Source organism: Esox lucius, chromosome 20 (genome assembly GCF_011004845.1).
Source record: "Esox lucius isolate fEsoLuc1 chromosome 20, fEsoLuc1.pri, whole genome shotgun sequence".
NCBI lineage: Eukaryota > Metazoa > Chordata > Actinopteri > Esociformes > Esocidae > Esox > Esox lucius.
The window spans coordinates 19,609,409-19,633,806 of record NC_047588.1 but is presented as its reverse complement, the minus strand read 5'-3'; the positions used below and the strand labels follow the sequence as shown (position 1 = coordinate 19,633,806).

The following is a 24,398-nucleotide window of genomic DNA, read 5'->3' as shown; positions in this document are numbered from 1 at the left end:
CCTCTCCTTCCCTGCTCCTGTTCCCAACCCTTCATACTGCTGTGGTCTTTGACGGATTATCTCCAAGACTGTTTATCAGATGTATCCAACCTAGTACAAATTGAGGCAGTGTGTTCTTTAGCTGATTTTAACAGTGAAATAACAATGATATCATGTTAACACCCAGATGTAAGATTATATTATGTTTACAGATATACATCAACGTGTCGGCTTAATCACCCATATAAGCCTTAGCTAACAACTGCATTCCTACAAATGTGGGGAGAACATGTTACTCTGTACAGACAGAGACCAAAAAATGAATATAAAATGAGTGAGAGCCCCCTCTGAAGCTGAGTGTCCATGTCTTTCACGGGGGTGCGGCTCATAACGGCAGACATGTAGATAAGAATGTGCAGAAGTTCATTAGCAGTGAATGCTAGCTAAAACCCAGCTCTCTCATTTAGCCTTGAGGAAAAGTCGCAGATCTGTGTGAAGACAAAGTACTCCATGGAAATGACTGAAAAATAGCAGTACTTTACAGTCATGCTATCTCCCATTATTCCTCATGGATTTAAAACATCCATGACGCCAAATGAACATTAAAAAACGGATCGTTGTGCTGATTGATATGGTTCTATTTAGAACTCCCTGGGTGTTCTCTTTTCTGTAAGAGAACCAACTTTAGGAGCAGAGCACCCACCAGATTAATGAGGCACATGGTGATACTGCCCATACTATACGGGAATGAAGGAACACAGGGAATGAGTGGTTTCAATGGCTCAAAGGGTTAACCCCAGAAACATCAAGGTTAAGGGTTCAAATCCCACGGCAGACATAAGTCTGAATGCCAGTGTTGACTGTTCTGCAAGTGGCTTTGGATAAAAGATAGAAGTGAAATTAGAGAGTGTATGCTGTTGGATGCTTTGGCCATGGCAGGAACATAGAGAAACCAGGGAGGTGATCGTGAGCCCACCTCATACTGCTCATCTTTTACTGAACAGCCATTATACATCCCATTTAGATACACACACTGAGTGATTCCAAATAATCTGTTGCTGATCTGTATCTCACCTGCTTAAACTTAAGCCAAGAGAGAAGAATGAGAATGTGAATGCTACTGCTATCTGAACATTTACTGAGAGATTACAGAGTAGACAGTCTCAAACTAAATAAATTTGCTTTTAATCGCTTTGAACAGGAAGCCATGTCATTTTATAATGTTCATATCTGATTGTCTGATTTCCCCTCTTCATTCAAATTATAACATGCCAATCTGACTTTTCCAACACAATGGGAAAAATTAAAAAGGCAAATGACCTCTCATGGCTGGCGTGATATGAATGAGTGATTGAATGGCATTATTATGGTCAAAAGATGACTGTATTGCCCACTGTAGGCTCCAGTCCACTGCTCAGGAAGACAACAGTGTCAGCCACATTAGGCTCATTGGCTCCCTCATGGACCAATAGAACACGAAGCAACATACTAATAAGAGTGAAACTGAGAGGGAGCGCAAGCCATCCTAACGGAACAGTATTAATTATGTAGATACCAGATCACTACTATAATAAGCAGGCTTTAACATCATATGGGGTTTGTCCTTATGGGCCTGACCAGGTAGATAAACGCTGCTCAGTTTTTATTTTACACCTGCAATGTTAGGTTTCGCATCAGTAAATAAAAATCTGCATTCTTATTGGACCACTTCAGTCGAGTGGTCCTGTATCTCAGTAAAGAGTCCAGCTGTCAGTGGTCTTTTCCAAGCATATAATTATCCATTCTCAGAGAGACATTGCAACAGAGACACACAGACATAGAGGGACATAAAGATGGAAAGAGAGAGTTGAAGCTGGAGAGAGTCATAGAAATGGAGAGAGAGACATAGAGGGACATAGTGACAGAGAGACAAAAGATGGTGAGAGAAATAGCAACATTGCAACACAAAGAGAGATGGAGAGATAGAGAAAGACAACATATAGAGAGACATAGATGGAGAGAGACATTTACAGAGAGAGACATATAAATGGAGAAAGACGTTGATAGAGAGAGACATGTAGATGGAGAGACATAGCAACAAAGAGAGAGACAGAGATGCAGAGACATAGTGACAGACAGAGCCTGACAGGGACAGAGACAGAGATGAAGAGAAAGAAATAGTGACAGAGATACACATAAAGAGGGAGAGAGACACAGAGAGAGAGACAGTAACAGAGATACAGTAACAGAGAGAGATATGTGCATCATCCCCATGAAGTGAATTGAATTGAATGTACTGACAGAGAGAGAGAGAGGGAGAGACAGTAACAGAAGGAGACAGTAACAGAGAGAGACATAGTGACAGAGAGAGACAGACAGTAACAGAGAGAGAGACAGTAACAGAGAGAGACAGACAGTAACAGAGAGAGAGACAGTAACAGAGAGAGACATAGTGACAGAGAGAGACAGACAGTAACAGCGAGAGAGAGAGAGACAGTAACAGAGAGAGAGACAGTAACAGAGAGAGACATAGTGACAGAGAGAGACAGACAGTAACAGAGAGAGAGACAATAACAGAGAGAGACATAGTGACAGAGAGAAAGACAGTAAAAGAGAGACATAGTGACAGAGAGATAGACAGTAACAAAGAGAGAGACAGTAACAGAGAGAGAGACAGTAAAAGAGAGAGACATAGTGACAGAGAGAGATAGACAGTAACAGAGAGAGAGACAGTAACAGAGAGAGAGACAGTAACAGAGAGAGACATAGTTACAGAGAGAGATAGACAGTAACAGAGAGAGAGACAGTAACAGAGAGAGACATAGTGACAGAGAGAGAGACAGTAAAAGAGAGAGACATAGTGACAGAGAGAGATAGACAGTAACAGAGAGAGAGACAGTGACAGAGAGAGACATAGTGACAGAGAGAGATAGACAGTAACAGAGAGAGAGACAGTGACAGAGAGAGACATAGTGACAGAGAGAGATTAGTGTATAATTACAGCCAGTAAGTGCCCATACTCTACCATCATATCCCCCTTTGAAAGACAGCAGTATTTTAAAGCTCAGCTCTTTCCCCTGGCCCAAAAGGCCTTCTCCCCGTCATGTGATGCCTGCTGTCTTTTTGTCAGGGTGGCCCCCATAGTTGTGCATTGACCCCCTCAGCCCTGTCTCTGACTGATCACAGTGATGCTTTATTAGTGTCGGCCCAGCTCCTCTTATCTTTAGCCAGCAATGCTCATTTCCTTCCCCAGATTTAAATGCAAATGTGAAACTTAATGATAAATGCATTATCTGATAGGGGCTGATAACACTGATTCACTGTCAGTATAAAATACACCCCAGGGGGGTTTCAGCACCAGTCCAACTTGCCCAAATCCCACTTTTAGAAACGTATGTACCTGCTGCAGTAAATTCTTAAGGTCATATGCATTAAAAGGGAATCATATTTTGTGTGTTCAGCAATGTGAGTGTAATGCCCGCAACAGTAATTGCTGTGTTGCTATCTTGTTCCGTGTATCATCCATCACTTTGATGAAGTGACTTTTAAGAAGAAAATAACAAGATAAAACTATTTTTATAAACCCTTGTGAAGAAAAGCAATGGAAAATCTGCATGGTAAAATGAGATTTTCAAGAAGAAAAGATAGATACAGTTCATTTTTTTATTCTAAGCTTTCTGCTGGGCCCCCAGTCTATGTTCAAGCACATATACAATAAGCTTAACAGCAAAGCATTTTAATCCATCCCATTCAACCCTGGTAAGTTAACTTACTATTCAATAGTGATAATATACTCATTTAGCTCACCACATCACTTTCCACAGTTTTTCCATCTATCATTGTTAGGAAGCACAATTTATCCCTACTTTAGAGGCTTGTATGGCCTCTGTCTAGCTCTTTTTTTTGTTGTCCTGGTAGATTTTAAATAACTTATTCTACAAGGTAACTCACATTTTTCTCAGTGACGTGTCCTGCCGTGGCAGCGAGATCCAACGCCCTCTCTTTCTCATGTGAAGCATGGACACCTGTTTGTTATTATACCCTCGCCTGGATTCCTGATCACTGTGCCTGTTTAAGTTCCTCCTTTCCAGGTGTGTCTTGTCAGTCATTGCATGGAACCAGTTCCTTTGTAACATTGTTCTGTTCTGTTTTTGTCACGTCTTGTCTGAGCTCCTTTTTTTCTTCTTTGTTTTTTAAAGCCCTCTGTTCTCCCTGCTCTTGTGTCCCGCCTGCTTACAAGCAATGTTGCAGTCAGAATATTACTTTCTAGTTGAAAAGATAACCGCAAAAAAAAAAACAGATAACAACTACTAGACAAATATATTATCCAGGTAAAGAAAGAAATTAGGGAAACTTACTTGGTCCATCCCACTCCTCTGGTCCAACCTGTGGGTGTCTGGTTTTGTCACTCTGTCCATCCACATCTGACTCCCCTGCTTCTCCATTGCCATCTTCTTCTCCTGTATAAGGGAGGAGGGAGATGGTCAGGGAGCCATACTGAGTGACATCATTCAGACAGCTGCTGAGTTAGTTAGTGTGTAAACCCCCTCAGCCAGGGCTTTGGTGATGTCACTTCATTATGTTATAAAACACATTTCACCAAGACAATTATGACTGTTCATATTAGCAATCGTTCTGTGGGGTCTTCCTCTAACATTAGTAACATAATATCCATTATGTCGTTTTATAACCATTAATGAATCTGATAACGCCTAAAATGACTAAAATGTAAATGTATGTTTGGATTTCTGAGCGATTTCTGAATGAAAAGTAAATACTAAAAAATGTCCAGGATCATAATTTGTATCTTTCTATTCTTTGTATTGTTTTATGTACTCTGGATTTGAGGTGAAAAAGTTCAATGGGAAAGTGACAGACCTGGGAGCTTTTACCCTTCTGCCACTGACACTCACCAATTGGTGTCATGCATTTATTTGCTATTAAGAACTAAAACAAGTGGGCTGAATGACACACTAATGTTTTTCATGGTCTGTCCTAAAATAAGCACTAGGTTACTTTCAAACACATTCAAATTTTCATGATTTTCCACAACACTTATGTCCTCCATTGATTTGGGCACTTCTTGCTATTTTGGCAATTCTGGAGCTTTAAAAACTCCAATACTATTTCACCAGACTATGGTAGAGACATGCAGTTTGGACCATTGGTTTTCTATAAGGAAATTCTACATAATGGTATTTCACCCATCAGTCAAAATGTATATTTTTTGATCTGACAACCTACAGCTAGATTATAGTGTTTCCCGACCAGGTTAAATGGAAAAACCCTCATTAAATCATTTTCAGATATCCTTGACATGCATTGTCAACAGCCTATTTGAAAAGATTGAAACTTTAGCTATCTATACTGTCATTAAGCATTGTCTACAGTATAGGCTTGACTCATTATTGTTTCTGAACAACACAGTCTGCTGTACAGTAGGTGAAGTTTCAACCCACAGTACAGAGAAGTATGGATACTGTCTATGGCTGGATGACCAATGGTCAGGCACCCCAGCAGTTTTGTTTTATCCAACAGAGTTCCCACAAGTTCCCTCCTGTAGGAAGCCCCCTTGTAGAACAACGGGAGGATATGTATGAAGGGGAGGAGTTATACAGAGGTAGACAGAGAGCATGAGAGAGAGTGGAAGGTGACTATTGGTTACTGTGAGATTGTGAAGGAGGGAGAAGGGCAGATCTCCAGTCTCAGGGCTAATAAGGCTCAAAGGGAAAGACAGTCAAAGAGAGGGGGGCAGTTGATGGAGAATTAAACGCTTAATGACCTTAGTAGATAAACAGTGGACACCCAGCACAGCCACAGCAGCCGCTGGGAGTGAAATGTTGCCTCCTAGATGCTCTCGTAGACAACTCCTTATGTCACATCCATCAAAGAGCCAAGTATTTCTCTTAGGAACCCTTTGTGGTGTCTTCCAACACATGCAGCGAGGCTGAACCAACTGGCTTGCACGGAGCTCCCCTGCCTTGCTTGGTGCACGTAGTTTAACCGGTCTCAAGCAGAGAACCAAGAACCACTTTATGTCCTTTTCTCTTGTCATCATCTTTTCTATTGCTTTGGCGTAGCAGAGCTACGGTGCCTGCCCACGGGTGTTGATAGGTCGTTGTTATTAGGCATCGGTGAAGACGAAGGTGGAGGGCTGGATTTAGTTAGACCCTTCTGGGTGAAGGTACCACTGTACCACTGCTGGCTCAGGTCAAATGTAGTGGACTATATAGTGAATGGGCTGGAATACTGGACACATCCGTAAAGTCCAGAACATCATTGTGTCTATCCCGATTTCATCTCACATCAACCAACACTCAGTGCGCTTGCTTGGCTGTCTACAGACATGGCTCACTTCAAAGAAGGCAGTAAACATCTCTACAAGGACAGCAGCTTTCTGCCTCTCTGTGTGCGAGGGAGCAGAACGTCAGACTGAAGTCTGCAGCACTGTCCTACTTACACTAACACGAGGTCACAATGACCTAGTTTTGCTTATGCAAGTGTCTGCATTGGATGGCGAAATTCTCCCCCCTTTCCTTCCTTCTAAGTAAGTATTATCAGTGATCCCCCTCGATATTTATTGTTGGGGGCCTGGAATACAGTTAGCTGTAGAAGCTTTTTAGCATACTGGGGCTCACTAGGCCTTATGAGGATAACAAAGGACCAATATCAACAGTTCCTTCTAGTGGAGCGAGTTTAAAGAAGCCGGGTGAGATAACATTAAAGGCAGTACCTTGATCTCAGGCGAACATGTTAAGCCCTGTAACGAAACGTATTGGAAGTGTTTAATTACAGCTCAGGAAATGAAGCTACAAGATGATTCCTTAATTAAGCAGTGATTAAGGATTTTCTGCTGCCTTCTATCTAACCACCGTTTGCATTTTAAACACAATCGCCCAGGCAACCTCACAGAGGAACAATGTCACAGCACTAGGCTTGATTAAGTTTTCTCTCCAGCGAATGTTGCATGTTATATATATATATATATATATATATATATATATATATATATATATATATATATATATATATATATATATATATATATATAAATCTAACATGTTATATGAGTATGTTCAGTATAGTATGATAACATGTATCAGTATGTTCAGTACAATATGATAACATCTACCAGTATGTTCAGTACAGTATGATAACATCTACCAGTATGTTCAGTACAGTATAATAACACATTGCACCAGTATGTTCCGTACAGTATGATAACATATTGTAACAGTACGTTCAGTACAGTATGATTACATTACAGTAGGTTTGACACAGTATGATAACATGATGTAACAGTATGTTTGATACAGTATGATAATATATTGTACCAGTAGGTTCAATAAAGCATGATAACACATTGTACCAGTAGGTTTGATACAGCATAACATGTTGTACCAGTAAGTTCGATATAGCATGATAAAACGTTGTACCAGTAGGTTCAACATTGCATGATAACATGTTGCACCAGTAAGATTCATATAGCATGACAACACATTGTACCAGTAGGTTCGACATAGCATAATAACATGTTGTACCAGCAGGTTTCATATATCCTGACAACACGTTGTACCAGTTGGTTCGACAAAGATAACATGTTGTACCAGTAGGTTTCATATAGCATGACAACACATTGTACCAGTAGGTTCAATACAGGATGATAACATGTTGTACCAGCAAGTTTGATATAGCATGATAACACATTATACCTGTAGGTTTGATACAGTATGATAACATGTTGTACCAGTAAGATCAATACAGGATGATATCATGTTGTACCAGCAGGTTCAATACAGCTTGATAATACATTGTTCCAGTAAGTTCGATACAGTATGATAACACATTGTACCAGTGGGTTCGATACAGAATGAAAACACATTGTACCAGTAGATTTGATACAGTATGAAAACACATTGTACCAGTAGATTTGATACAGTATGATAAAATGTTGTATCAGTAGGTTTGATAAAGTATGAAAACATGTTGTACCAGTAGGTTTGATAAAGTATGAAAACATGTTGTACCAGTAGGTTTGATACAGTGTGATAACATGTTGTATATGTAGGATTGATACAGTATGACAGAAAGGTCTTGGACTTCACAGGGACAATGGGCATCTCTAACCTTTGTATCATAGCAGACTGATTGAAGCTTTCTGTTTGATACAATATTTCTACGTCACAATTAACCATAAATATTTACGTCCGGTTATATCCCTTTACAAGTGCCATCAGATAAGGACTGGGAGAGAGAATCTGACAGTCAGGATGGAGAAAAAGTGGAAAGAGGAGACTGGGCAGGGTACAGAGCAATGTGTATGTTCAGGCGGGCTTGGTGGGCATGTTTCGAGAAGTCAGTGAGCTGTTGGAATCATCCCTCCCTATCGCTGCCCTATCAAAGGACAGCCTCTCCAGACAAATCACAGGCACACACGGCCCAATGGGTGCAACACATCCAGGTCAATAAGCTTATAGGCGATTTACACAAACAACTCCTCCAGCAAGGTAGGAACAAAGTCATATTGGCTTTTCCTCTCCCTTTTAGCATTGTCTCTGCCAAGGAAGCCCTTGAAAATGTCAATCTGGTTTGCGTGTGACTTTAAGGAGCTCAGAGCACCCTAATCCTGACCAGCCAGCATACAGATGGAATGCTACTCCCTCACCATCGTCTAATGGTAGCAGAGGATACCGGGATGTTTAAATGGGGTAAAGGAATGGTGGTGTGGCGAGGTTTAACCCATTATAGGTGGAGGTGTTGGGTAAGTTATAATGAATAGGCTTGGGTTGAACCCGGATATATGTTAGCCTCAACTTTGTCAAAACAACTGTTATCCAGATCAAATCACACCTGATTGAATCCTTAGAGGATTAGGGACTAGGTAAACCTAGTCAAATGTCCAAAAGTTATTCCATGTTTGCAGAAGGCTGTTGATACGGCAAACGGTGAAAATAATGAGGCACTGAAATAAAAGCAACGGTCCCCACCAAAGTGAAGTATACCTCCAAGACGTCTTCCTCTGCTCACAGAAATAATAAATCATTACAGGGGAGTAAACCTTAGATGTCTTAGAGAAACAGGCAGGCTCAAAAACAGCCCAGCAACACTATGCTGCGGATCTCTCCAGTGAGGGGAGGTTATTACTGAAAAGGCCTGGCCACTGTGTCTTTAACCGCCAATAAATTCCCATCATTACAGAATCTGTCAGTTTTCCTGGGCGTCTTCAGTGCCTGGTTTTATCTCACTCTCCCTCCAGTCTGGGAGCATGTAGATCTGGCCCAGTTAGATTGTCATACTTAACAAACATTAATGATTCATTTCCTCCACTGAGTCAAATGGGGCTAAATGGATGTCTCGATTCATCTTATCGCGCCACAAATTAGCATTTCCCATATTCCTCAGCATCAACTGTGCATTCAAATTCCATATTTACTATTCCAAGCACTGGGCTGGCAGCTGAGAAGGAGAAAAAAAACTGAGAACGGACGAGATGTTCTATTGGTGAGTATCCTGATTATTTCTGAATGGCACAAAGAGTGGCAACTTGATTTTTTGTTCTTTTTTTTGTTGTTGCTATATATCTCTAACAGGCTACAATTCAAATGAGCCATTGAATGGGGAAATCAAGAGTCCATCTAGTATTTACGAAGTTGAGGAGCCTACCAGAAATGCCAGTGAAAATTAACTGTAATTTACTAATGAAGTGTAATTAAGTGTATATGACTGCAGGTCATAATTTAGGTCTGTTAACAGGAATAGCCTCAGACTTGGCAAAGCAATTACATGTATAGACTAGTTACTGGTCTCGCTAGCATCAGAGCCCACTGTTCTCAGGCAAAATCTACATGAAAGATCCTCTTTGTAATAATTAATACGGGTAGCCACACACACACAGACAAACACAGACATACACACAGAGCAGTTTTTTGCAACACTGTTAAACGTCCCAGGCATCTCCCATCCCCCTCTCCTCATATTTTTCGCAACGATAAAAAGGGGTACAAGAACAAGGTTAGATTTCACAATTTCAGTAAAAGAGATGCCAGTGTAAATAAAATGGCAACCTACTCACAATTATGGCTATATGTGTGACAATAGAGTATAAATCAGGTGTCTGGAATGTCTTTCTGCCTCCATAAATGTGAAATGGACCGTGCACAAGAAGTTGTTTGAGAAGATATTCTTTAATCGGCAAGGGAACGCCAAGGTTGTTTCTGAAGTGGTGTGGAAGATCTCTGTGTGTGTGTGTGTGGGGGTGTCCAGAGGGCTCATGGGTGGAACTCCACTCACTCTCAGTCATGTTGATTCCTTCCTTTCACTAGCCTATCCTATCTGGAAACTTCATTTCACACCAATGGATGTTGTTTCAGGGCTATTTTGATGTGTGGTGTCACTGACAGACAAAAGCTTCTCAATCATTTCACGGTAGATGAGTAGGCATGGGTGACACACTCTCCAAATGGAAGAAGCTGTCCTCATAGTGGAACGCTTACACAGTTTACAGAAACACAGATTATATTAATTGCATTATGAATAAAAATGTGCACAAGGAACATGGATTCTGGGAAAGTGAGTCAGAGCTCATTCTTTGTTAAACAACACAAACCTGTTCAGATATAAAGGATGTGTATGCTATCAAATGCACCCTGATTTAATAAGACAGAGGCACTCCGTGATGTTGCCAAGGTGGCGACCAAGGATGGCGTGGCTAAATCTTTACAGCACGGGGGTCAGTAACAGAAGCAGGACGGGAACAGATGATCGGTCAGGTTCCAGTCAACCCTATGAGTTGGCTGAAGATTGTCAGTCAGGACCAAGTCAGGCTGGACTCTCAAGGTGTTCCCATCAACCATCTGAAGGAGGCTGCCTTTTCTGCACGGGTAAGGCAAATGGCTAAGACTTTGGTGGCATTCAACTTCTTGACCTTTGTGCCTTTAAGCGGCTTTGCTACTTCACCGCACTCTGATCAAAGTTAATAAGTGCTTCATATGTTAATGAAAATTGGTTCTCCTCTTTGTGTTCCTACAGCTTTTTAATACCTATTATAGGCTCCAACTTTTAATGGAGGTTTTAGGTCCCTGTGACAAGCCCATTTTACAGAGTGACTACAGAGATACAAGGCTAAGCTAAAACCACAGAGTCCTACAGTGTGGCTCAGTGGAGAAACCTTCCTTCACATCGGAGACCTTATTCTCCAAGAGGGAGGAGAGCAGGGATCCAAGATAAAGGCCACGGGATGAGTGGCTGCTTTAAGACCTACGTTCAACTGGGCACTGGCCTAATTACACCACAGCCATCACATTTTTGAGGGTTTAGTTAATCAAGGGGCTCTCTTTTTTCTCCTACAGTCGAGGAATAACACACTTAAACCTATTAATGCCGCTCCAGGATTGCGTCTTGTTTAATTCCCAGCACTTTCAACATAAGTGGGTAAAGTTAAGCCACTCAGACATAGGTTTAAATGAGTTTCAAAGAGATCTCATTGAGGAATGTGGGATCATGGCTACACCTGATGATTGTGCAGAAATTGCCAAGAGCTAAGAAAATAAACTTGGATAGGACATCACTTGGGTTTTACGAGAAAATGGGGGACTTAGCTAAGCTTAGATAGAAAAAGTAAAAAAATAAAAAAATCTGACTGGTAAAGCTTGTATATGACAAGTGAAAGATGATTTAAGTATCTTGAAAAAGGAACAGTTGGCACTTCAGAAAACTATTAGTTTAACTTGGTTCCTAAACATCAGAAAGTGAAAGGAGATTTGAGGCACACCCACTCATATGTTTTATTGTCTTATCCAAGACAATGGAGCTTTCAAAGTGTTTCTTTGGGGACTTTAGCTCTTTGAAGATTTATAGAACACGTATACTTTAAGAAACATTAATATTCCTTTTGCTACTTTCAAATACAGCATTCTACAATTCAGTTCAGTTTATCCTAGATCATCCCAATCTACTCTGAGGTTCTCCTGTTGTTGTGTACACTAATGTTATGCCAGTGCACCACAGGCTTAGGCAGAGAGGTTTTGCTATTCATTTCAATTTCTAACTTAAAAAAGAAATCCAAGAAGAATCGAAGAATCAATGGTCCTCACTGCAATAGTAAAACCAAGGAAATCATGCCTGTCCTCACTTTCTAACATAAAATGATGGTCGAAAAAGAAACAGATTGACCAAAAGAGAGAAACAGAGAGACAAAGAAAGAGAAACAACGATAGACAGACAGACAAAAAACAGAGGAAAAGACAGATAAAGACAGAGGAAAAAACAACCAGAAAGAGTTAATCACAAAAAAAGGAAGAAACAGGCTGAGAGAAAGAGAGAAACAGAGGGGAAGAGAAAGGAGCAGACTGAAAGAGTTAATGTGTGCCTGTTTCTGACTTAACTATATAACTTGCCCAAACATTTCCAGAATCTATGGTTAATTCAGAAAAAGATGACTAATGGGGAAAGCATTCCTCTGCCCATCTTGAAAAATGCTTTTCCTATTGACATTTTACTGCATGTTAGGTTTAGTGCGAAAGTTACAATTGGTGTCAGGGTCAGACATTACAGGTTTGGTTATGGGTTAGACATTAGGGCTGGGTTAAGGTTAGGGTTAGGGTATGCTTTGGAGTAAGGTTTAGGGTTAAGATTTGTAAAAGTATGATTTATTTTAGGGTCAACTTTGGTATGCCAATTTTAATAGCTAAGTAAATGTGTGTGTGTCTGTGTGTGTGTAGGCGCCATTTAGCACTGCCAGATGAATCTGCTATTATACTCTAGAGTATATTCTGTAAATGTACAAAATCGAAAAGACTTAACAGGAAAAACAGTATGCTGGGTTTGTTGTGTGATTCATGCAGTCTAAAGAGTTGGAACACGTTATCAGTCGCATGAACGGGGATTCAACCATTTTGTCCCGTCAAAGAGCAAAGCGCTCAAACACCACATCTCCTGAAAATTGTCTGTGTTAATTGTTTGTACACAGTAGTACATACATCTCAGTGTCTATGACTGCATAGTGGGAATTAAACAATTGAGGAAAACAGTGAACTTGCATAAGTACAACACGAGTGTCCTGGTCACCTTTGTTGCAGTAGTATTCCATATCTTCACAGCTCATGTTCTCCGACTCAAACTCAGCTGAGAAGTTCTCTTCCGTTGAGAACTCATCTTTTGCCATGAGCTCATTCTCCTCCTCCTCCTCCTCCAGACCACCATCCTCTAAGGGACCTGGACACAAACACACAAACACAGAAGAGTTACTTCATATAATGTAAGTTTAGACCTACTATAGAAGACAAGATGGACCCAATCCAAAACAGAATGTTCTTTGGCAATTACACCAATTCAAACCAGGCACTGAGGAAATACATTGTGGGTGTTTTGAATCTAACTTCTAAAATAAATGCAAGTTACCGACAAAACAAAACCTCTGAAAGAGAGAAAGAAATAAGTTCCTCTGTGACTTTTCACACATGCATCAGCATGGGAGGTGTAGAGAAAATGCTTGTATTAATTTGTAAGCCTTATCAGAAGGTACAATGTTGATTTCCCATTTACATTCCATGCCCCCAGGTAATACACCAGTGCAATCTTAAAGGGGACATTTTTCTGTGTGATTAATTTTTCCCCCCTCTGTGCAATATTATTTCTTTAAATCTAAATGATTTCAGAGTTTCCCTTGTAGCTGCACATCTCTTCTGGTATTTGCATATTACAATTTTGCTTCAATCAATTGGTGCTGATGGAATTACTGTACTGCTACCTGAATTGTATTAGTCCAGAAAACATTTTGCCCTGCATCTGAATACCATTAATGCTTCTTCTTGCATACATCCACTCCCAAAAATACCCACAATGTCTTCGGGAAATTAGCCAAGCACAAAAACTGAATTTATTTAACTTTAAGGTTAGTCAATTTTTTAGTTGAAAATACACTTCTGCCAGTCCTGCAGAAACCTGAATCGTTCTTCTTTCTGTGTGTGCGTCTTTAAACTGGGGAGTGAATAATCATATCAAATGTGGCGTTGTCAGTGCCTGGTAGATATGAACATTCATCTCTTTCAGACTGTCACACTTGAGCTACATGGCAGCCTCTCATGCCATATTGGAGGCTCTGATAGACAGAGAGCTATGTACGTATACTGCACTGATATCCTCTGAGCACCTTCTTCTGTGTTTGTTCCATTGTAGCAGGAAGTAGAGCTCCTTAGCTTTAATAAAGCAATCATTTCAGTAAAAAAAAACTAGGTCTGGTGTGCCTCTCCTGTTTCCCTTTCTTCCTGTGCGGAGCTTCATAAAAGACCCCTGATCTCCACAAACTGCTTGCTCTTTTCATTAGGTTTCTAAATGACTCCTTTGTAGCAGGGCTACATCTGCAGGAGCCCTGGACATGAAACGAATTAGCACACACTTCTCTAATAGACACACTGAGGGGAGAGGGAGAGGAGAGAGAGAGTGAAAGGGAGGGAGGGACAGAGAGAGACTGAGAGGCTGTAAATTAGGATACAGTTTTATGATCTTATCTGATGCCTTCTGCTGATTCTGCCAGGAGTGAAGGAGAGTGAAGCATGAAGCGAGTCAATGAGTCTCCTCCGCCATCGCTTAAGATGATATTGGGAGATAAATATCTCCAGTATCAAGGGGAGATTGCATGACTGGAGTCAAACACGTTTGCCTAGGCAATTGAGGACGATGCGACTGAAGAGGAAAATACCTCTGTATACACTTTTGGTATTCTTCCTTTCATTACACGGCTGAATAGCGACTTTATGTATACAGCTGAAGAATTCTTCAGTACAGGGCAAATTAAACAACACTATTTGGCCCCACAGAAAAGATCTGTAGCTCAATAACGAGATAAAAAGATTAAAAAAATGATTTATTAACAATGACAAACAGACAGAAAAGATTAGATAAGATGGAGTTTTGTGCCCTCTAGAATGTGAAAATAAAAGACCAAAAAGCTGCAACATGAGTTCATATAACATGATTTCTAGTTTGCTCAACATGAGTTCATATAACATGATTTCTAGTTTGCTCAACATGAGTTCATATAACATGATTTCTAGTTTGCTCAACATGACTTCCTATAACATGATTTCTAGTTTGCTCAACATGAGTTCATATTTGATGAACCAACATACAGTACAGTACATTTTTGGTTGAGTAGAAATTATTCGAAAGGCCTTCAGAATTATTTGCATATTTTTCAGTGTTACTTTGAATAAATGTAAATATGACAAAACATTAACTGTACATACATATCTCATGTGGCACTTGTTTAAACTGTAAAACCTATTTACATTGTAACACATTGTTCTGAAAGTCCTGGTTCACAGGACACATCAAGCCTGCAAGTGATATAGTGCTATTTATATAGACCTTTCATTTCATTCAGAGTGGCTGTCTAAATGAGACTACCAAAACCCCTCACCAGGAGCAGCCATCTCAGCATCATATGCAAAACGTCCAAGTACTCAGAGACAGGACTGGTTTAGAAAAACAATATATTTATCATTGTCTAGATTAAACAACGAATGACACATGCATAAACATAGGTTTAGAAACAAACACCTCTGATAATCAACCTGCGATTTAGAATTCTGGGAAGTATGATAACGATGGGCATTGTTTTAAGCAAACATGAATTTGTAATTTTACTCAACAAGCTTTCACAAAAGTGCAACAGAAAATGTTTAACAAAAGTCCACACTTTTGTTAACAGTCAACCTAAAATACAAAGTCATTACAGGTGCTTAATGATACACCAATAATATTGCATATTGTAAAATAAGATGACACTTGAAGGAAGTTTGGATGGCTTCTTCTGGGGGACTGCGTAGATTACAAAAGTTTGAACACTTTCCTCACATGTTTAGTTTATTATACAGTATTCATTGCATGAAGAGACCTGAAATTATTTCAGAGACAGCAATGATAAAAATAATGACTTTCTAAACGACTAGCACCGCACTCCTAACTCATTTTCTGATAGTGGCATCCCCAGCTATATTTAGTTGTGTACTGTTTAAAATCCTGCTACATTCCCTATGTCACACACAATATGGCTGTTGTTTCTATAGGTGCTTGGTAACAGGCCAAAGGAATGTGTGATCCTCTTAAGGGCACTTCTCTAGAGGTCTGTCAGACATTTTAACTTCCCAACACAAAACAACAACTTCTCATGTTGGGCTCTACTCCAATATGTTCAGTACTGACCAAGACAAACAAGATATCACCATAGGAACCTTGACAAGCCCGCCCTACATACAGTACCTCTATCAACCAAACCTTCATTACTGATGCAGTGGTCATGTATTTGTGTACCATCCTTGCTTTTCAGCCAAAGGAGATAACTTCAAGCCAGTTAAAATATTACAGTCAAACTGCTAATGCAAAAAGAGAAATCTGAATGTCAACCAACTGTGATTTCAGCTTTTCTTTTGTTCAAGCCATGGCCTTGGTGTAATAGAGATCAAAGGGGCCCAAAAGTGCTCCTGGACTGATATGGTAATGTACTATGGAGTCTCTATAAACCAAGGTGGAATATTCTGGCCACACGGTATGACGAACAGAAGATTCACAAGTCAACACCTGGGAGCAGAATTGGCAAGCTAATGCTCAAATTCTCAATACAGGCTAGCACTGTGTTTGTTTCTAGTAACTGTGCTTCAATTAACTAAAAACAACAAAAGGAAAACAATACAGTTCCACAAACATTTCAGCGAAGGAATTCAAATAAATCAAGCTCTTAACAAAAACGTTTGGTTTGTATGACTGGTAATTTCATGGCGTGCTTTTTCTTGCCCATCTGCTTGTCGTTGGGCTGTGATAGCTACACCAGCCATTATCGGCAGCCTCCACAGTGTGATGTCCGGATCACAAACCAGGCTTTCTCTATAACCTCCTAATTAGAAGTCAGGTAATTGAATCTGACAGAACAAAGCAGCAGATCTCTAGAAGCATGGAAATCATTTTGCTCCTACCTATACAGTTTTTCATCAGAAAGTCCATTGAAAATGGGTCCAAGCTGGCCTGAGGATGAAACGTAGCACCTGAGAGAGACTAAACATGAATGCATAATGCCAGACTAAACCCAGTTGGGCCATTCGGCTCAACCCCTGCCAACTTTGACTGTGACTGGCCCTTTGTGCCAAAGCTGATACTGTGCCTTTAGACTTCCAGGTTAAGTAACGCACAAACCACACACCCACATGCAGGCAAGCGCTCGCACACACACACACACACACTCACACACACGGCAGCCCACTAACATATGCAGAGGAAATTGAGACTTTGTCTCAAGATCCAAAGCTGCTGGATTCTTCACATACTGCTACTGTACACCCCTACCAGCAGACACACACGTGTTTACCCACACAGCTTGAGAAAAGAAGCAAATCCGCTCTATCAGATCTGACAACCAGAATATGTGTTTTGTCTGGTCCGGTACAGTTTCCTACTGTGTTAAGAAGCCTGAGAGAGAGATGGAGGGAGGGAAGGAGGGAATGAGGGAGGGAGGGAGGGAATGGGGGAGGGAGGGAATGGGGGAGGGAGGGTGGGGGCAAAATGCTCTGTGCTGCTCTCTTCTCCTGTAATGACCTTTGGGAAGCAGAGGGCTCTGGCAGCTTAGGAGAAGGCCTGCTGTATATGTTTCAAGGCTGTGGTCTGTAATTTAATCCTTGATCACCGTAATAAAATAGATACACCATTTACTCAATTCTTAATGGCTTAATGTGTTATAGGAACCCTCGTAGGGATTCTTCATCCTAAAGCTTTGAATTAAAATCAAATGAAGGAAAACAGCCAGTTCTCAGGTTTTACACTCGGTAATGAAAACCAATGCGTGGAGCTAATGTTGCAACACCATGTAGACAAAAATAAAAGACCAGTTATATATATATATATATGAGTGTCTCTTTGAGTGAATTCATTTTGTTTGTTTGTATAATAGGATCAACAGGGGTTCATGTGTCCTCAGAGTTGCTGTCTGTGACTGAGCAAAAGCATTGCCATTGTTAAATTCAATTTTTCCCAGTTGCTAAGCAATGTAATTCTGGTGATTAGAAATGGCGGCATTTGTTAATTCAGGCATTTACAACCAACAGTCAAGAAATTGTTTCAAAACTCAGCACTAACACCTTTTCAGTTGCGGTAAACTAGAGTGGAGTTTGTAGCAAGAAAGATACCGAAATATGTATTTTATTGAATATGACTGGCATTAAGACAAGGTCTGCCTACTCTACACCCACACATAACCTGTGGTCTCAAGAACATTTTCTATTGTTTCCCTCAAACATCTGTAGGCATTGAAAACCGACCCCCATCACTGTGAAGCAACACTCCCATGTTACCTGTAGAACATCTAAACTGCATTGTGATTTTAGGCTCTTTGGTTCTGGTAAAATACAAATGAATCATTTGGCATATGCATAGTATGGGATCAGTCTGTGAAACAGATTCAGCTTCGATCTTACTGTAGGGTACCAAACAAGCACCTTTATAAGAAGAGGTTTTCTTTTTGGAATAGGTCTAACATGTGATAGTAGGTAATAGGACCATTACATACAGTGGATATGTTAAAATGCCATGTAAAAGAATGAGACAAAGATAAATCATGTCAGAAATATTTCACCTTTAATGTGATCTATAACATGAACAATTCAATTGAAAAACAAACTGAAATCTTTGAGAAAAAAAAAAGGTTTAAGTGTGCACACCCTTAAACTAATACTTTGTTGAAGCACCTTTTGATTTTATTACAGCACTCAGTCATTTTGGGTAGGAGTCTAATAGCATGGCACATCTTGATGTGGCAATATTTGTCCACTCTTCTTTGCAAAAGCGCTCCAAATCTGTCAGATTGTGAGGACATCTTCTGTTTCACAGCACTCTTCAGATCACCCTACTGATGTTCAATTGGATTCAGGTCTGGGCTCTGGCTGGGCCATTCCAAAATGTTAATCTTCTTCTGGTGAAGCCATGCTGGACTTGGATGTGTGCTTTGGGTCGTTGTCATGCTGAAAGGTGAACTTCCTCTTCATCTTCAGCTTTCAAGTTTTGTGTCAATATTGCCTGGTATTTGGAACTGTTCATAATTCCCTCCACCCTGACTAAGGCCCCAAATGAAGAAAAACTGCCCCAAAGCATGATGCTGCCACCACCAAGCTTCACTGTGAGTATGGTATTCTTTGGGTGATGTGCAGAGTTGTTTTTGCGCCAAACATACCTTTTGGAATTATGGCCAAAAAGTTCAACCTTGGTTTCATCAGACCATAAAACATTCTCCCACATGCTTTTGGGACTTTGTTTTTGCAAACTTCAGCTGGGCTTGGATGTTTATCTTTGTAAGAAAGGCTTCCGTCAGTTCCTTTAATGTTGCTGTAGGCCTCTTGAAAGCCTCCCTGACCAGTTTTCTTCTCGTCTTTTCATCAATTTTGGAGGGACATCCAATTCTTGGTAATGTCTCTGTTGTGCCATATTTTCTCCACTTGATGATGACTGTCTTCACTGTGTTCCATGGTATATCTTATGCTTTGGAAATTATTTTGTACCCTTCTCCTGACTGATATCTTTCAACAATGAGATCCCTCTGATGCTTTGGAAGCTCTCTGCGGACCATGGCTTTTGCTCTGAGATGCAAATAAGAAAATGTCAGGACAATCCTACTGGAAGAGTTGAACTTTATTTGTGATTAATCAGAGTCACTTTAAATGATGGCAGGTGTGTAATGACTTCTATTTGACATGAGTTTGAATGTGATTGGTTAATTCTGAACACAGCCACAACCCCAGTTATAAGAGGGTGTGCACACTTATGCAACCAGGTTATTGTAAGGTTTTTATTTAAAATGTTTCCTCCTTGAAGATTTCAGTTTGTTTTTCAATTGAATTGTTCACATTATAGGTCACATTAAAAGTGGAAAACATTCTGACATTATTTATCTTTGTCTCATTCTTTTACATCACAAAAACCTGGCCTTTTCACAGGGGTGTGTAGACATTTCATATCCACTTTATTGACAGTAGGCTACAGGACTACTAAGTGTAGGCAAGACGTAGCCATGCTGGCGGATAGCTTCAATGAAGACACCCATCTGGCATACCAATGAAATTATGTGTAAAATGGCACTTCATGTTTACGATCACAATTTGAGGAATAAATAATTGATATGGCAGAGGGAGTCACAGAGAGAGATGGAGAGACCCATTTGGCTTTGACTGTCTGACCTGTCCTTCTATCTGCTGATTCATCGTGATGATGGGATGAGCGATCATCAAATCCAAAGGTAATATATCCGCTCTACCAGAATAAACATTGTGCAAACAACCTAACAAACAGTTAGCAGTATCAATCTAGTTTTTAGATCAGACAAGGCAGGACTTGGATGTGTTTGCTGAGTCGCAAAGCATGTTGTTTATCTCACTATTAAAGGGAAATAGCGCACTTATTTATTCATCCAATGCATTTGAATTGGAATGTCATGAGAACATACTGGCATTTGACTATCCCATTAAAATGCTGGAGGCACCTCAGAGCAGGCCTGAGGCCTTTGGCAGATGCCAGCTTGTCTGTTCAGCTAGCTTCGCTTTACCCTCCCTACATAGACAACTGTCCACAGGCTGCTCCTCCCACTAGAGTAACATGGTTGCTCCCAGTAGCATAAATGATCCACACTTATAAAAGTACATTAAAAAGATTCAGGGGTTAGCTAGCAGATATTAGCTCATTTTTAACATCATACACTATTTCATCTCCGTACATAATAATGTACAGCTATAATATGACCATAATACAGAGTACAAATTTTAGAAAAGTTTGCCTGTCAAAAATAACTGCCAGTCATGTGTGATACACACTCTTCTAAAAAGATGGCAATTAAAAATACAACCATTCCAGATTACACTAAAACCTTGCATGTGTCATCTTAATTATAAAGCACCAGTAACAGGTTCATTGTTTAATGTAATATCTTAATTACTGGTTTATGAGCATATTTTATGACTGATTTATAACTAGAAGCCTGATATTTTTACCACTTCAATATTCCCCTGCTTTTAATCAAGCCATTGACCCAGCCTTCTCCTGGGAGCTATCCTGGTTAAGTGGGGGCATCCATCTTCATCCAGTAGCTCATCACTGGGTGTCTACAGCGCATTCCTCATACGGTTTGAAACATCTATCCTCACTTATGTACTCAAGAGTCATCATTTAATAAATGTTTGAAAAAACACCCTTCAACAAGATGTCCATCAAGAGTTCAATTGCTTCTGCAACAATCAGCTTACCGCCAAATAAAAAAAAGATGCTTATCAAATAATGTAGATGAAGTATATTTTCCCATCAAGGAATTTCTATGAAATGGATATGTCTAAAATATGTCAATTTCATTTCAGCTCTAAAGGATGGTAGGGTTGGTTTTGCAATAAATTCCTCATTAATTCAATTCTAATTTGCCTCTGGTTCTATTTCTACTATTGATAGTAGCACTTCTTAATACTACAGATAAGGGATAAAAAATCATTGCTCCAACTCAGTGGAGACTGAGCCACTGATAGGATCTGAATATTACCAACGCCAAAAGAAGTGTGAAGTCTGATGAACATTTCAAAAGAACAATTCTTTATGGATCAGCTAAATCTTTTCCACTTTTTAATTAAAAGTAAAGAAAATAGAAGTTAATTATCCTGTAAAGATTAGCTGGTGGGCATCTTTCGGTAAATTAGTTCTAATTAAAAGGAAATTGTCAAATGACATTCAAAGTACTGTCCTTTAAACCAGGGTTTTTTCTTTTCCTAATTCTTGATCTGGCCTGCATGTGAAGAAGCTGCTTCTAGCTGCTGGAAGATTAGGAATCATTCTCTCTCTACTTCTCTTTCTCTTGCACACTGTCTCTCTCTAGCTCTGTTTCTCTAGCCACTGTCTTTCTCTCTCTCTCTCTCTCTGGCCGCAGCAAGTAAGCAACTGATCAGCTAAATGTTACAGATAATAATTATAGAATTGCACAAATGGACTGCCTGATCTTTGTGGTGGGTTAGCATGGCTTGTATACACAACACAAACCCACTCCCAAATAACTTAGAGTTGACTGCTTGTTCAGGAAATTCCATGTAGATTTCATCATCCATTTAGTCTATTGTACTAACTAAAACAGAAGAGTCCCTTGATAGAAGACCCTGCACCTGTTATTGATACTCTCCCCTTGTCTCCTATCCTGGCTGAGTGCCTGACTGAGCTAGGTTTTTTATTTTTTATATCACCATGGCTCTGTTACTTCTTTATAACATTATTAACACTTTCTAATAGCTGTAGCTCGAGCAGTGCAGGTACAGTAACAACGGGCATTCTGAAAATGTTATAGACAAAGACATTTTGTAACCGCAACCTGACAACAGGTTTTCAGCCTTCACTTTGTCGCAATAGCTGACGAGTGGCTGGGAAGTCCCATGGGTGATGCAAATTGGCCAGCATCACCCAAGGACGTGGGGGCATCGTCAGCAAGGATTACTGGGTCTCATCTCGTTGTAGTGACTCCCTCAGGCAGCTCCAGCACCCGCAAAGCTAACTGAGGTTGACAGGTGAGTAAGCGTGCCCTTAAATGTGTTGACCCAAATGACTTCCAGGTTGGAATAACAGTGTGAAATAAAGCAGAATGGCTTGGCAGGGTTGCCTATGGAAAGGAAAACCTTCCCCGATCTTCAACTCTCCTGAATCTGATGGGAGTTGTCGAGAGTCTGGGCCATGGAAACAATTAGTTAATTTTGAAATTAGGAATGAAAGAAACAGGGATACAAACAGGGATGAACATACAAAAATGTATGACTATACCTTAGTTTTTTTCTTCAGTATCCAGATGCTCTTCTGAAATAAGACTAAAATGGATTGAAACAATCGAACACCAGGGAAATCCATTAGACCAGCGTTTTCCAACTTTGGTCCTCTTGTAGCCCCGGAAAAGCACCCGATTCAACTTGTCAACTAATTAGCACGCCCTCAATGAGCTTAATAGGATATGGTTGTCCGGGGCAACAACAAAATGTGTACCGTTAAGGGGAACAGGAGGATGGGAGCTGGGAATCGTTGGTTGAGGGCGAGGAGGTGTGTGTGAAGTCGAAAGGAGCCTCAGCCTCTCCTCTCCTCCACAGGGATTGGGTATTCTCAGAGTAAATGGAAGTGGCACAGCTCTGACCTTTGACCTGAGCCCAGTGGAGTGAAGGCTCTGTCAAAATATTCCTTCAGAAATGACAATCCACCTCACTAGTCTGTAGGCTTGACATGGCAGGGAAGTGGAGAGCCATAACCTGCTGATCCTGACATTACAAATGAGAGGATTATCATGACAACACCAGTGCTGCTACAGTCACAGACAACACACCGCCCTCAAGATATTCTAGCATTTTATTCAGCCTAGGATGTGGAACATCTGATAATGATTCCTAGGGTATGTAATAAATGCTAAATATCACAGAAGAAAATGTCTGTGTACAATTACAAAAAATCCATTATGAATGTGATTTATTATTTGTGTAATGTTTTTTTTTTCTTTAAGAAATCTAAATTGACATTATTTTTATTCTTATTTGTGGGATTCTTATTTATATTATTATTAGTATTGATTATAAAATATTAATGTAATTATAATTATTAGCGTATTATAAAATGTATAATATATAATAATTCTAAATGAAATATTATTAAAAATTAGTATTAACAGTATTAGCAGAAGAACTAGCAGTAACAGTGTTAATATTATTATTATTAGTATTAGCAGAGGTACTAGCAGTAACAGTGTAAATATTATTAATAGTAGTATTAGCAGTAACAGTGCTAATATTATTATTAGTAGTACTATTCAATTAATATCGCACTACGTTGACATGAAGAACAATTTCTTCCCACAAGACCCCAGAGAATACTTGACAATAAAAAGTAAAGAACACCACAATATCTCTCAGCCTACATTTGACAAAATGCCTCTGTTTTACAAGCATATTACTAGGTCTCTGTGAGGAAGCTGGTGAGGAACAAAGACCGCCAGTCATAATTATATCTTGGCGTGTATAGAATGTCAATGGGCAGCTTGGTTCTGGAGGGCATTCCCCTGGGCCCCCCAGGCATCAAAATGATGTCCAAATTATTTTGTGCTCTATAGCAGCACGCTGCCATGACTATCATATTTAGCGATGGTGCATGATGTTTACACCTGTCTCTCTGAGAAGCCCAAGGTTTGCTCTCTGTAATTTAGCAAATCTACAGTATGCATATGAGTTTGTTGGCAGGGATTTAAATTAGGTCAGAAATGGAATACATCAATAGCAACCCCATATGTGCTTCTTCTTCTCCTTCTCTTTTTTTCTCTCTACCCATCTTTGCTTAGAAGCTTGGCGATGAAGCCGCCCGACGACTGCAGAAGTGTGATATGTGCAAATCACATTTACAGATGAGCTTGAAACTCC

General features: G+C 40.0%; 1 protein-coding gene across 2 annotated transcripts in view; it reads right to left on the bottom strand.

Annotated features, from left to right (window-relative positions):
- The window catches only part of zfpm2a (zinc finger protein, FOG family member 2a), a 123,919-nt gene that overhangs the window by 76,892 nt on the left and 22,629 nt on the right, over positions 1-24,398 (bottom strand). For both annotated transcript variants that reach the window (XM_010885219.4, XM_010885220.4), the window contains exons 2-3: positions 13,024-13,170; positions 4,317-4,418 (exon numbers count right to left, since the gene is read on the bottom strand). In XM_010885219.4, the coding sequence (XP_010883521.2) occupies positions 4,317-4,418; positions 13,024-13,170 (249 nt within the window). The remainder of the gene's footprint in view (positions 1-4,316; positions 4,419-13,023; positions 13,171-24,398) is intronic.